This window comes from Engystomops pustulosus, chromosome 4, assembly GCF_040894005.1.
Source record: "Engystomops pustulosus chromosome 4, aEngPut4.maternal, whole genome shotgun sequence".
NCBI classification, from domain to species: domain Eukaryota; kingdom Metazoa; phylum Chordata; class Amphibia; order Anura; family Leptodactylidae; genus Engystomops; species Engystomops pustulosus.
Genome location: NC_092414.1, coordinates 57,243,812 through 57,256,629, shown reverse-complemented (window position 1 = coordinate 57,256,629; position 12,818 = coordinate 57,243,812). Strand labels below are relative to the sequence as shown.

General features: G+C 38.7%; 1 protein-coding gene across 1 annotated transcript in view; it reads right to left on the bottom strand.

Annotated features, from left to right (window-relative positions):
• The window catches only part of TGFBI (transforming growth factor beta induced), a 34,926-nt gene extending 33,451 nt beyond the window's left edge, over positions 1–1,475 (bottom strand). Inside the window, exons 1-2 of the mRNA XM_072145960.1 lie at positions 1,258–1,475; positions 941–1,039 (exon numbers count right to left, since the gene is read on the bottom strand). Of these exons, the coding sequence (XP_072002061.1) occupies positions 941–1,039; positions 1,258–1,376 (218 nt within the window). The 5' untranslated portion in view covers positions 1,377–1,475. The remainder of the gene's footprint in view (positions 1–940; positions 1,040–1,257) is intronic.
• Between the last annotated feature and the right edge of the window lie 11,343 nt (positions 1,476–12,818).

Here is a 12,818-nt window from a genome sequence, read left to right as displayed (position 1 = left end):
CTAACTTATACTTACTAAACTGCGGCAACTCCAGCAGTTCTCAAAGAGCAATAAAGAATATAGAAAAATACATATTGCATATAAGATATATATATATATATATATACACAGTATATCACTATATTCTATCAGTGTAAACATATAATCACATGTATACTATCATTTGAGTAAAATGAAGAACAGTGCCCACTCTTGGCTATGGGCTGTGCTGGTATTGCACCCATAAATAATTCTGCACTTTTCTGAAAAGAAACAGTTTAAGTTTTCTAATCTCATTGATAATGTATTACACTAATGTGTATCACAACATCCAAGTTAGCTGTAATTCTTCAAGGTAAAGTAAAGGACCTCGAAGTGAAGGGCAAGGGACCTTTACATTTTGAGTGCTGTTTTGATAAAACTTCAGTATTATACTTTATAGTCTTAGAAAACAATGCCCTTTTAATACTGAAAAATATCTTTGTGCATATATTCTGTTAATGGGGCTGGCACAGAGTGACTGGAGTAGTATAAAAAGTATAGATTTGCTCTTTCTACAATTCATGGAACTTTCATTCATTCATTTTTGTGAAAACTGGATCCATACAAACTGCATTCAAACCGGTAGACATGCAGCATCTATGGATCACACAATATAGTTTTCCCCTGTAACGGTGGGGATCCCCTCATATAGGTATAATGTCATCTGTAATATTCATAGAGTCACTAAACTTTTACTATTAGGACAATGTAAAATGCAAAGTGACACTTTTAGCATGGACATGATGTATGTGGCTGTTCCTCAACAACTACTGTCCAAATTCCCTAGCACCAAGCACTCAGCAAACAGTAGTCATACCCCCACAATGCTAAGCAGCTATAAAGTGTTGTTCAGGAGCAGTAGACCCCTGTACGCATCCAGTGTGATGAGTCACAAGACGAGGTGTATGAGATAACTTACGTTGACTTGCCGCATATCTTTCTTTGGTACCACTGCTTGCAGTTAGTATAATACTGCTTGTTGGACCCCATCACCTTCTGTACTGCACATACATTGGGCCTAGGATATAAACAAATGGTTAATGGAGGATATAAGTATTAATATTATGAAATATACGAATGGGATAAAAATGGCTGCATAATATTGTATAATAATCTACAGTATGATAGTAAACATAACTACTATGCACATGGTGCAGCCAGAAGCTCAGACAAAGTGAATAGTAAAGCAGAGCCCTGGGTTTTAGGACAATGCACTGTATAGTAGACAGGTCTTACCCATGCTGTCTGCCCCTGATCCTGCTGTGCTGTAGGACTTTCTGATAGGGATACCTCGCTGAGGCTACTAATGCGGCCAGCAGAGTAAGAGTCAAGGCGAGCAGCACAATGCGATTCATTCTGAGAGGAGTAAGTGCAGGTTGCGAACTCCCACTGCTCTGAACTAAAAGCCAGGAAACATAAACTGTGCTGTGTTAAATAGACCGAGAGCTGGAATGGGTGGAGAAAACAAGCTACTGCTGCAATCTGAGCCTGACTTTCCAGGCTGACTCTTTGGGGAATATCTAACCTCTTGGCTGTGTGTCTGAAAGTGTTTCAGAGGTACAATTATTAGGATTGGCCTGTGCCGCCTGCTGTCACCCCTCTCGTGAAGAATGCACCCATTATATGTAGTTAATATATGAAGAATAAGCCTAAATAAGATTATATTTCTAAATACATTTAGCTTAGATTGGCTATTTTGGAATCTTTTCCAGCTCCATTTAGGCTTTATATGATCCCTTCATTTATGAATCCTAGGAATTATTAGCTTTAATTATACTTTATATTATTGTTTGTGCAAATATATAGATTTTATAGAAAAACTACAAATTATGCATCCTGAGGCGTACTGCTCCAGGGGTTGCTTTGTTTTATATGATGGCCCATATTGTGGATGAGAGATATCTTAGTAAACATAGCCCCTCTGACATTATTGGGGTCATATTGTTCCAAAGAGTAGAGTTTTAGAATATACACAGTCCTGGAGAAGTATTTCTGGTAACTGTCCAGTGGCTTTTAGATGGGAAGAAGTTTTCCTAATGGAATGTGAAGTAAACAGTACAATATGTAAACCAATGATGTAAACCTACTAATGTCTTCCTGATAAAGTCTGACTATCAACACATTAATGGAGGGAATAGGAGGCTATTGGGGGTCAAGGTTTGTAAACATTTCTAATCCTTCATTCAGGTCAGTAGTGTAGGAGCTCATACAGGTTTTCCATATGAAAATCAATTGATGCTTTACTTTAAGCCTTAACTATAAATACAAAGCACTTATCGATTCCTGTAAATCCATTTTAATGAAAGTAAAGATGCAACTTTATTAAAAGTGTTCCACTAGTGTCAGACACGCCACCACGTGGATTTCCATTGTGGTTCTACTATCAGAGTGATACCAGTTTAGATGCTTTTCATGAATGATTTATGGAGCACTGATGGCCAGCAGTAGATGATGAGTCTTAGGCCGCGGTCACAGGTACCGCTAGGCGTCCGTCATAACGCGATGGTAGCGCACAGGGGGAGGTCCTCGGCCCGAACGCACATGTGTTTCCAGGGAAACGCGTGCGATTGTTAAGCCGATCGCATGCGTTTCTCTGGAAACGCATGTGCATTCGGGCAGAGGACCTCCCCCTGTGCGCTACCATCGCGTTATGAACGGACGCCTAGCGGTACGTGTGACCGCGGCCTTACTTATCACATGTGCTCCCAATGCTGACATTGGCAGTTTCTCCAACTTTTGACTTTATCTCCGACTTACGCTCTGCCACCTTTGGAAAACAGAGTACGGGTTTAGCTGCCAATCATCATGTAGATGGCTTAAAAAAAGGAATAACTTTTTGATACTAAGGGGCCATCATGACTCATAGTAGCTTCATCTGTAATTTTACATAGTAGAGATAAAAGAAAACATTTCTGTATAAGCCAACAAAAAATAAGTGTTTTTACACAGCAAATAAATACAAATTTGTATGCTTTCAGATCCGGGTCAGGATAAGGAATTTTGGTGCCCCTACCTTCTACCTCACACACCCGCACCCCCCACTCCACCATAAAAATTATGCTGGAGTGGTAAAGAAGAGGTAAAAGAGAACCTTTCTACGAAGATACAACCATGAGCATGATGAAATTCATTATAACTGTATAGCTTTAAAACATCACTGTGTTTCAGCAGTCATCATCGCAGGTCCTTAGACTTTATTAGTAAATTGCAGTAACATATAGAGCAGGCACGTACAGTCCTTTTATGTCAGAGGGTTGCATTGTCAAAATGCTCTAACTTCCATGGAACTCAATAGTAACCACCACCCTAAAACCCCAGAAATGAAAGACCAAGCAATAAATATATAGACACCAGAGCAGATCATTAATACAGTAAGCAGACACCCAATAAAGGAGATCCCAAGAGGAGACACCTAATAATGGAGACCTCAAAAGCAGACCCTATAAATGATATTAAAGGAGATCCCAGAGCAGTAAAATAATAAATATTGATAAATACTCATCTCTCATCACTCCTATTCTCCTTCCCATGCTACCTCCTCCCATGAGTTATGATCCATCTTTTGCTTTTCTGCCCAGTCTCATGCAACTGCTTTTATGCACAACCATTAAGTCCACATGGAGCAAGAAGGAAACCATGACATGCGACTATAGTACTCACCACTCCTGGGTCCTTTCCTGTTCTGGGTGCCTTTCTGCTCTGGCCCCTTACACTATGGTTTAATGCACCAGCATTGGGCCCACATGGCGCAGGAGGGGATCAGGGGCTGTAAGTATATCTGACAAGTACTCATCACTCTCAGTTCCTTTCCTATGCTGGGTACCCTTCTGGTCTTGCTCCTGGTGCTTTTGCATATTACCAACATCAGGATCCGGAGCAGAAGAAAAGGACCCGGGAGTACTTGTCAGATGTACTTACATCTACTCAGATTCTACCCAAATTAGCATCAATCTTGATGATGGGAGTTCTCTTGGGCTATTTCTGTCTGGGTTTCAGCACCTGGTATCATCTAAGGTCCTTTTACAAGGAATAATTCACATTAATTTTATGCAATTTCAGGTTTAAATTTCAAGGTTTTCCACAAATCTCTCTGAAAATGGCACAAATTGTGCCCACTGAGGGCTGGATTATTGCCTTACACCTACCCTTACCTATACTAAGTCATATCTCACTTTCACACTATAACAGTGCAGAGATATCTGTTTCTATCAATAAATAAATATTCAATAAAATTAAAAGGCGTATTTGCCAATAACTGAGCTAATTTAAACTACAGGGCATTCAGCAAAAAATAAGTTAAGCGGATACGGTAACCAGCTTTTACACAGATTAACTGCTAGCATACTCAGATTGTGAAATATCCCTTCTGTCAATTTTATCCTGAGATGTGTCAATTTTAAAGGCTGGAGGGGGAGAATCACTTCAGAAGCCCCCATCATACGCTCCATAGAGGTAAAAATAGCCTTAGGATCATTGTACAGATGAATAAAGAAGCGGAGATGCCAGCAGTTAAAGACAGTTGGGTGTATGAGCTGCAGATCTGATTTGCAGACATTGATCCAGCACACTATACAAGGCAAATACACATTATTGACATAAGTAGTGGGATACCTCTATATTACATTTATACTTTATGGCATTGGTAAACCCTAAGCAACTAAAAAAGCTCCCACTCTTGTTTAAATGCTTTTTACAAGATTTTCCAATGTGTCTGTCAGAAAAGCTGTCCATTTATCCAGAAGAACCTGGTCAGGCTATGATGTTGGATGTGAGGGCCTGGCTTGCAATCTCCAAAAGAGTTTGAGTCTCTATGAGGACCAAGTTCTTCCAAACCTGAAATAGAAATGGGGCTCTCCCAAAAGTAGTTTGAAGCATACAATTATCTAAAACATTTTATCTAATGGAACTTCGGTCAACCCATAGGACAAACTTTATAACGTTATGGGGCACCTTTACTAAGGACCTTGCACCAGATTATTGTCGGACTTTGCACGTTCATTTATGTGCAAACTGCGTGCACATGTATTGAAGAAGTGTCCGCACCACATACGTGTCCCACGCAGGCTCGGATAGGTCCACAGGTCAACAGGTTAATCCACTGATGGGCCGCTGGCAAATTCCCCTGGCAAAAGCCAGTTAGCAGCCAGTTGACAGGGCTCTTCAGGCCATAATAGTCCAAGGCAAGGGTTAGAAACAAGCTACGGGTAAGGTGGTTTTTTGAGGTGTACAATTGGGGGCCCTGTAAAAGATTTTACCTGTGGGTTATATGCACTCCAGTCCGACACTGGTCCCACGCGGCTCTTTTGTGTTGTGGCTGCACTATCCTTCACGCGACACAAATGGGCATTCAGATGCACAGTCGGACCATGCGCCACATTTTTCATGTAGTGTCAGACAGAATTGTGTTGCACACTCTATGTTAAAGGTGCACCAAAAATATTGGTGCATTGCAGGTGTCGGAGCAGTGCCGGGGCGCCAGATTGAAGAAGAATGTGTTTTTAGTAAATGTGCCCCTATATCTTATAAACCAAAATCTTGCCATCTTATTTGGTAATGTCAGGTTTGCATGCAGCTCATCAGCCATGGAAACTCATGCCATGAAGCTCCTGATTCACTATTTGTGCTGATGCTAATGCCAGAGGAGGATTAAAATGCCATGGATATTGAGTCAGCGAAGCTTGGAAGACTTATGTACACTATGTGCATCTGCAATTGGTGACTCTGCTCTTTATGATTATGTGGTTTGCCAGTTAATGGCTGAGCTACTGTGGTTTCTAAACTCTTCCACCTTTTAATAACATCACTTACAACTGAATACATTTCCCAAACAATCTTATTACAAAGCTGGCATCCTATTATTACAGTAGCATTCACTTTGCTTTTTAGAGTGAGGCATTCTTTTACCAATGGATCTCAACTACTACATGGATAGGGGATGGATTGTTTATAGCAGGGACAATGGGACTAACGATAATACCAAAATTCAACGATTGGAACAAACTTGTCAGTAGAAATTGATCTAGAAAAGCATAAGTGCAAGCCTGCCTGACTTTTTTTTAAATGAAAATATTAAAGAGATTTTTTTTTTTTACCTAAGAACGACTGCAGGACAAGATTTCCTTTTTCACTAATGAATTAAGCAATCATTGACTTTAGGAGGTATCGGGCTACAACCAATGAATTCTCAAAACTGCCCCTAGGGGAAGGCAAAGGCCCTGATTTTACTTTCCCCTTTAAAAAATGACTTTTATGTATTAACCTTTAAAACACTGATGAAGAAAATCGATACGTATGTATACTAAACAAATTGGTTAAAACTTGGTATGTAGGTGCCATACACTGTGTGTTCACCATAATCTTGCATTAGGTCACTATACTGCAGGTAGTGTAGTACGAGTAATTCAGCAATATTCAGTTTGGAAATAATTTACTTTGTTATTTTAATAATACCTATTAAATAAACCCTAAAAATTCTGCAAAAATATTGACCATTCCAGACATTTTACGCTATCAGTGGTTTTAGGCTAGTAGCAGAGTGAGGAACTGTTCACAAAGTTTGTAAAATTTCTTTCCTCTACATCAAACACTTTTCCCCATGTTCTAAGTCGATACAGTAGGGATCATTGTTGATTTCAGAATGACCAATAGAAGAAGAGAATTGCAAGATGTTTGACATCCTAAATTTCCCCTTAATCATGTAGACTTTCTCTAGGACATGAATATTATGATGAAGGGCTGCACATGGCTAGTAATTTCTTGTGATAGTGTATGTCACTGTTGGCGAACCTATGGCACACAGGCCTTCACCCCAACAGTGAGTTTGCCAGACAGGACCCAAGGTTTCCTCCTGTGGTCCAATACAGCCCAAGATTTGCTATGCTCAGCGCCATTTTAAAGCAACATTTTTGGCTGCCATGGATACAGGAGGAAAGAGAAGGTGTGGATAGAAACAGATTATTGTTTTAGCTCCTGCTCTGAAAAACCCTGATTCTTCCTCTTCAAGGAACCCTGGAAGGAAGCTAAAATCTAAATTTCTCCATCTATTGTATTGCTGAACTCATGATGCCAATACAATTGAAACCTGTGATACAGCAGGGATTAATAAATTACTACTTAAATTGTCATGTTGGCACTTTGCAACATATAAGTGGGTTATGGGTGTACTTTGGGCACTCTATCTCCAAAAGGTTGGGCATCACTGGTGTATGTACTTGGCATGTACGGGTTATGGATGGTAGCTGTAACTAACACTGAAGAATGGGAAAGTGCATATGCTCTTCTTGTCTTAATGGATGTATGCACAGTTTAGGGGCATGGAATATATTAAATCTATTAAATCGAATTTCAGGCTAATCCAACTTCAGTGAAAATGCTTTAAGACAAGGAAATGAGGCTCCGTTAGTAGGTGTGGTCTCCTAAGGAATTCCCTCCCTGACCTGGATTAAAGTAGCAGTCAACTCCTGGACAGTCTGTGGTGCAACGCGACATTGATGGATGGAATGAAATATGATGTCCCAGATGTACTTGATTGGATTCAGGTCAGGAGAATGGGAAGGCCAGTAAATAGAATTGATGCCTTCATTATGCAGGAAATGCTAACATACGATGGACAGATGAGTCCTAGAATTGTCATATGGTACATCAGAAGGAACTGCACCTGCAAATGGCCAGACATTGGTGCTTATTTAGAAAGGGTCGAGCACTGCACTTTTGGTCTCGTTCACCGTTTTCAGGGATTGCACGGCTGTGACAGGTATTAAACAGGGGTCTTCCCTGGGATTGTGTCGCACGTAATCGAATTTTGGCGCAGCTGCGCTGGCTTCCATGTGACACAGATTGTGGGGCATGCCGTTAGACGATCCGACTGATTCAGACTGAGCGTGGTATTTAACTTTTAAATTGTTGCAAGACAATGCACTTACATGCACCACAAAGAAGTTGAACTCCATCAGGGAAGCGACACATGCAGGTTATCGGGTGCACGATCTTAGTGAATTGCGGCAGAATGCATTATCGTCAGACAATGCACTTTTGGTGAACTCCGCGGACGGGTAAGTAAATGTGCCCCAATGAGTCTGAGGATCTCAATGCAGTATCCAGTGGCACTCAGGGTACTTCTGCCTAGTACATGGAAGGCTATCTGGTCCTCCAAAGAAATGCCTTCTTACTAAATTACTGACCCACTGCCAAACTGCTCAAGTTGGAGGATGTTGCAAGGAACAGCACTTTCTCTACGGCATCTCTGTCATGTCTATCACATTACATTACTGACTCACTGTTAAACCAGTCATGTTTGAGAATATTGCAGACAACAGAAAATTCTCCTCAACTTCTTCAAACTGTCATGTCTATCACATGTGGTCAGTGTAAACCAGCCTCTAAGAGAAACGCACAAGATCCCAATGTTGAATCTGCCAATTTTGGAGTTCTTTGGCAAATGACCATTCCTTTTTTTAGGTTTATCCATATAAATGACCCACCCTGTATTATAGGTAGTGTTGCAAAATCTTTTACCCAAAACATAAAAAAGGTTAGTAGCTATGTATGTGTCATAGTGTACAATGATATGGATGGGGAGCCCACAAAATGTACCTGTATGGAGCCCCGAAATTCTCGAAGGAATCCCTAACTCCTACATCAATATTTGTTGTGAAGATGTGCCTAAGTCATGTAGGCATCCTTTGCCATGTGCCATTATAATAAATATAATTGCTTGGTCTATTATTCTATTAAGGGGCTATATCAGAAAAGGCAGCTTTCCCCTGTCCAAAGGATATTTATGACCTTTACTGTAATTACTGGTAGAGGATTGCTGGGACAGAAGTGCTATAGATGTGGAGAAAGGACCGGTCAAGCAGAGTAACTGCACTCTGTTTGATATAGGGCAATTTAGGGAACTTATGGTCCCACATTTTTCTTATTGCCAGTAGTTACAAAGTCAGATTGCTAGCGATCAGGTACTTAGCCCTAACCCTGTGTATAGGAGATACGTTTCTTTATGGTAGCCCCTTTAAACAATGAAGTTTCAAAAGTTTGGTACAATGTAAAAACAAAAAACAGATGCCATCCTTGTGTAGAAGAAATACCACACGTAAAAGACTGTAAACTGTATTGCATCATGCACAAAAGATAAACCAATCATCAAGTTCTTTTGTCTTCTTCAACATGGTGGCTATTGTTCCTTTACACACAAGTGAAAATAAAGGATTAAACATATCTGTGGTGGACTTAGAATAGAATATGTTTGGGTTCTCATATGAATTTAAAACAGTAAGAAATCTTGTGAGAAATGCAAGGTGTTATTCCACTGCCCCCTGTTGGAAGATACTTTAAACCACCACTAACATCAAGCCTAGGAAAGATAAATATCAGAATAAAATAGATAACAGTTGGGTTATTGATCATTGGTTTCCCTCAGCTTTTTTGTCAGAAAAAAAGTCTCAAAAATGTTTTTGGGGACTTTTCACTGCTAAAAAGTCTCACATGGCTACTTCCGCCACTTTATTAATCTGGGGTAAACATAAAACTACTTCTAGTACAATGTCAAAGTCCCATAAGAGGTCTCACAGTTACTTCAGTCCCCTGCTGGTGTATGTGCTGGGAATTTTTGTGGACTGAAAAAAAAAAAAATCCCAGACAGAAAGTAGGCCATAAGAACATTTTTTAAAGACCCAGTGTCCTGCATTTTCACTACAGACATGTCTTCTGTAATGGGATACAGAAAAAGGGAATATTTGACTTTGGATTTGGATATCAAGGCGGACTAGAAATGCACAGAAAGGTTATAAGACGTTTTGTCATTTCACATTAAATGGATCAATACTATTGCATTATGTCCTTCATGCGGCTTCCTTTTTGACATTATGCATATCCTCTGTAATGTATCCTCAGATTTACATCTGTAAATGGAAGACAGAGAATAAAGGGACATACCAAAACTGGAAAAGAAATGTAAAAATAAAGGTACCCATCAGTCCTAAAAAAAAACACAGTGGGGCAGATTTATCAAGCTGTCTGAAAGTCAGAAAATTTCTAGTTGCCCATGGCAATTAATCACAGCTCCCCTTTAAAATATTCATGAGCACTGGTAAAATGAAAGCTGAGCTGTCATTGGTTGGGCAACTAGAAATATTCTGACTTCGTACAGCATGATAAATCTGCCCCAGTATGTCGAAAAAAAAAATTATTTTAGTATTTCAGGTACTTTTTTTTATCAAGTAATACAGCTGAAGTATATACAATTTGCTCTTGGTAATTTTTTTCTATCTACATCTTCTAGAAACAGGAAACATTAATTTAAAAGACCCCCTAAGAATCGACGGCGAAACGCGCGTCGGGGTTCTGTGGTCCATCGCCATTTCTCCTGAGCATGATGCAACCTGGTCGGTATACATGAATTTCTTTGCACAATGCACTTTATATACTTGTATGTCTGCTATACCTACCAGGATTTAGAATACAATCTATATAGCTAGTGAAATATTAGGGGCACTAGTATTGATATTAAACCATATTTTATGGAGGTTCATTAGTACTATTTGATGTGACCGATATTACATGTCGTTAACTTGTCCATCTGAACTGGCTTGATTGTAATATTATATCTAGTGCCCTCCAGGCTATTTATTTACCTGTATTGTAATAACACTACTTCAGGAATGGCTATGCACCTTTTTGTCCACCAGGGATTGTTTTTATGGGTTGGTTTTTAATCATGGTGATCATACATTTGTAATTTTCTGTGTATTATTAATTAATAAAATATATACTTTTTGTCAATAATTGTTGTTTATTTATTTGGACAGTCTTTATGAGGTCTGTTTATAGGTACTAAAAAATTTATTTAAAAGAGTCCTGGCCAATAAGGCGGGGTCTATGAGATAGAACAGGGGGTTTGATTTGTATATCTTAGCTAAAAAGTAGAAAATCATAAGTGCTTTGTTACCAAATGTAAAACATTACAAACAGAAATAAAGGATGAAACATGGAACCACACACACTAATTTAAAAAATACAAGTATAATATTGAGTTCTGGTTATTAGGGTCAGCAGCTATTGAGAAACTCATTCTTATAAGGAATCTGTCAGGAGTTTATACCATATAGAGCTGCATACAGTGTATGCTAGTAGCCATGGAGAGCTGTGTATTCATACCTCTGTGTGTGTTGTATGTAGCAGCAGGATGTGTATCTGATCTGGAATACCGTATTTTTTGGACTATAAGGCGCAAAAAAAAATCCTTTGATTTTCTCAGAAATCAAAGATACGCTTTGTAGTCCAGTGCGCCTTATATATGAATCGTACTAGCAGACAACAGCTGCCTTGAACTGTGCACAGGTCTGCCACCTGCTGGTCATTCATCCTTGTAATCAGGTGTGCCTTATATATGAACCTATATGTTTTAGCAGGCATTTAAAGATGGTGCGCCTTATACTCCGGTGCGCCACATAGTGTGGTACATTGGAATAGGAACAGTGGAGAAATTGGTTAGTAGAGTATCAATGAAAATGTGCCTTGATCCAAGGATTAATGTGATACAATTCTGACTTTATGATATATACCTAACATAGATAACAATCAATGCTGTTGGATATGGTGAACATGTAAAAAAAAACATGCAAACAACAGCATAATAAGTAAAAAAAAAGTCTGGATACTGCACAAAGGCACATAAATCTGACGTGCCCATGTGTTTTTTATCAATATGTAGTAGTTTAAGCTGATCCTTTACTAGACTTTTATTAATGAATAAAACATTCATACCCCATTACATGGAATTACCAACAGATAGATGAATGGTGGAAAGTCTGAGGTCATGACAACAAGGTCTACAATAGATACCATTACTCTTATTGTAAAGGATCTGTGACACTTCCTGTTGATAATCCGTCATAGTCAAATAATTGCCTACAAGATAAGTCTAGTCCAGTGTACAAGAGAATGGAAACATTGTTACAATAACAGTTATGGCTCCTGGTCAACAATAAGTCCTGGGAGGTGGCAATTAGATATTTTTTCACAGTTTTACTGATGTCTTTTTGAGATAAAACCTTTATCTTATAACAATTGAAGTAACTGGTCTTCACAACTTATTGCATTGTACCTATTGGATATCCTTATTTTATGCACTAATATTGCAATAAGGGTACAATCTATGAAATATTATAAATAGTTGTAATGCGAAACATTGGGGGAAATAAAATAAAACAATCTAAAATTTTAATACTGTAGGACATTAAAAAACTGTCAAAAAGTTAAAAAACGCAATTACGCTGTTTTCTTGTGGGCTTGAATTTTACAGCTTTCACTGTGCGCCCCAAATAACATGTCTACATTATTCTTTGGGTCGGTACGATTACGGGGATACCAAATTTGTATAGGTTTTATAATGTTTTCATACATTTGCAAAAATTAAAAACTCATGTAGAAATTTTTGTTTTGGTTCTAATAACTTTTTTATACTTTGGTGTACAGAGCTGTGGTTGGTGTCATTTTTGAGACCTCTGTTGAAGTTTTTAAATGCTTCCATTTTTAGGACTGTACGACCTTTCGATCACTTTTTTTTGAAATTTTTATATTTTTCAAAATGGCAAAAAATTGCCATTTTCGACTTTGGGCGCTATTTTCCATTTCCAGGTGAAACAGAGTGAAAAAATGTTTTATTATATTTTTTATAGATCGGGAATTTTGGTATGCGGTGATAGCTAACTTATTTATGATTTTTACTGTTTATTTATATTTATATGGGTTCTAGGGAAAGGGGCGTGATTAGAATTTTTAGGGGTTTTTTAATATAT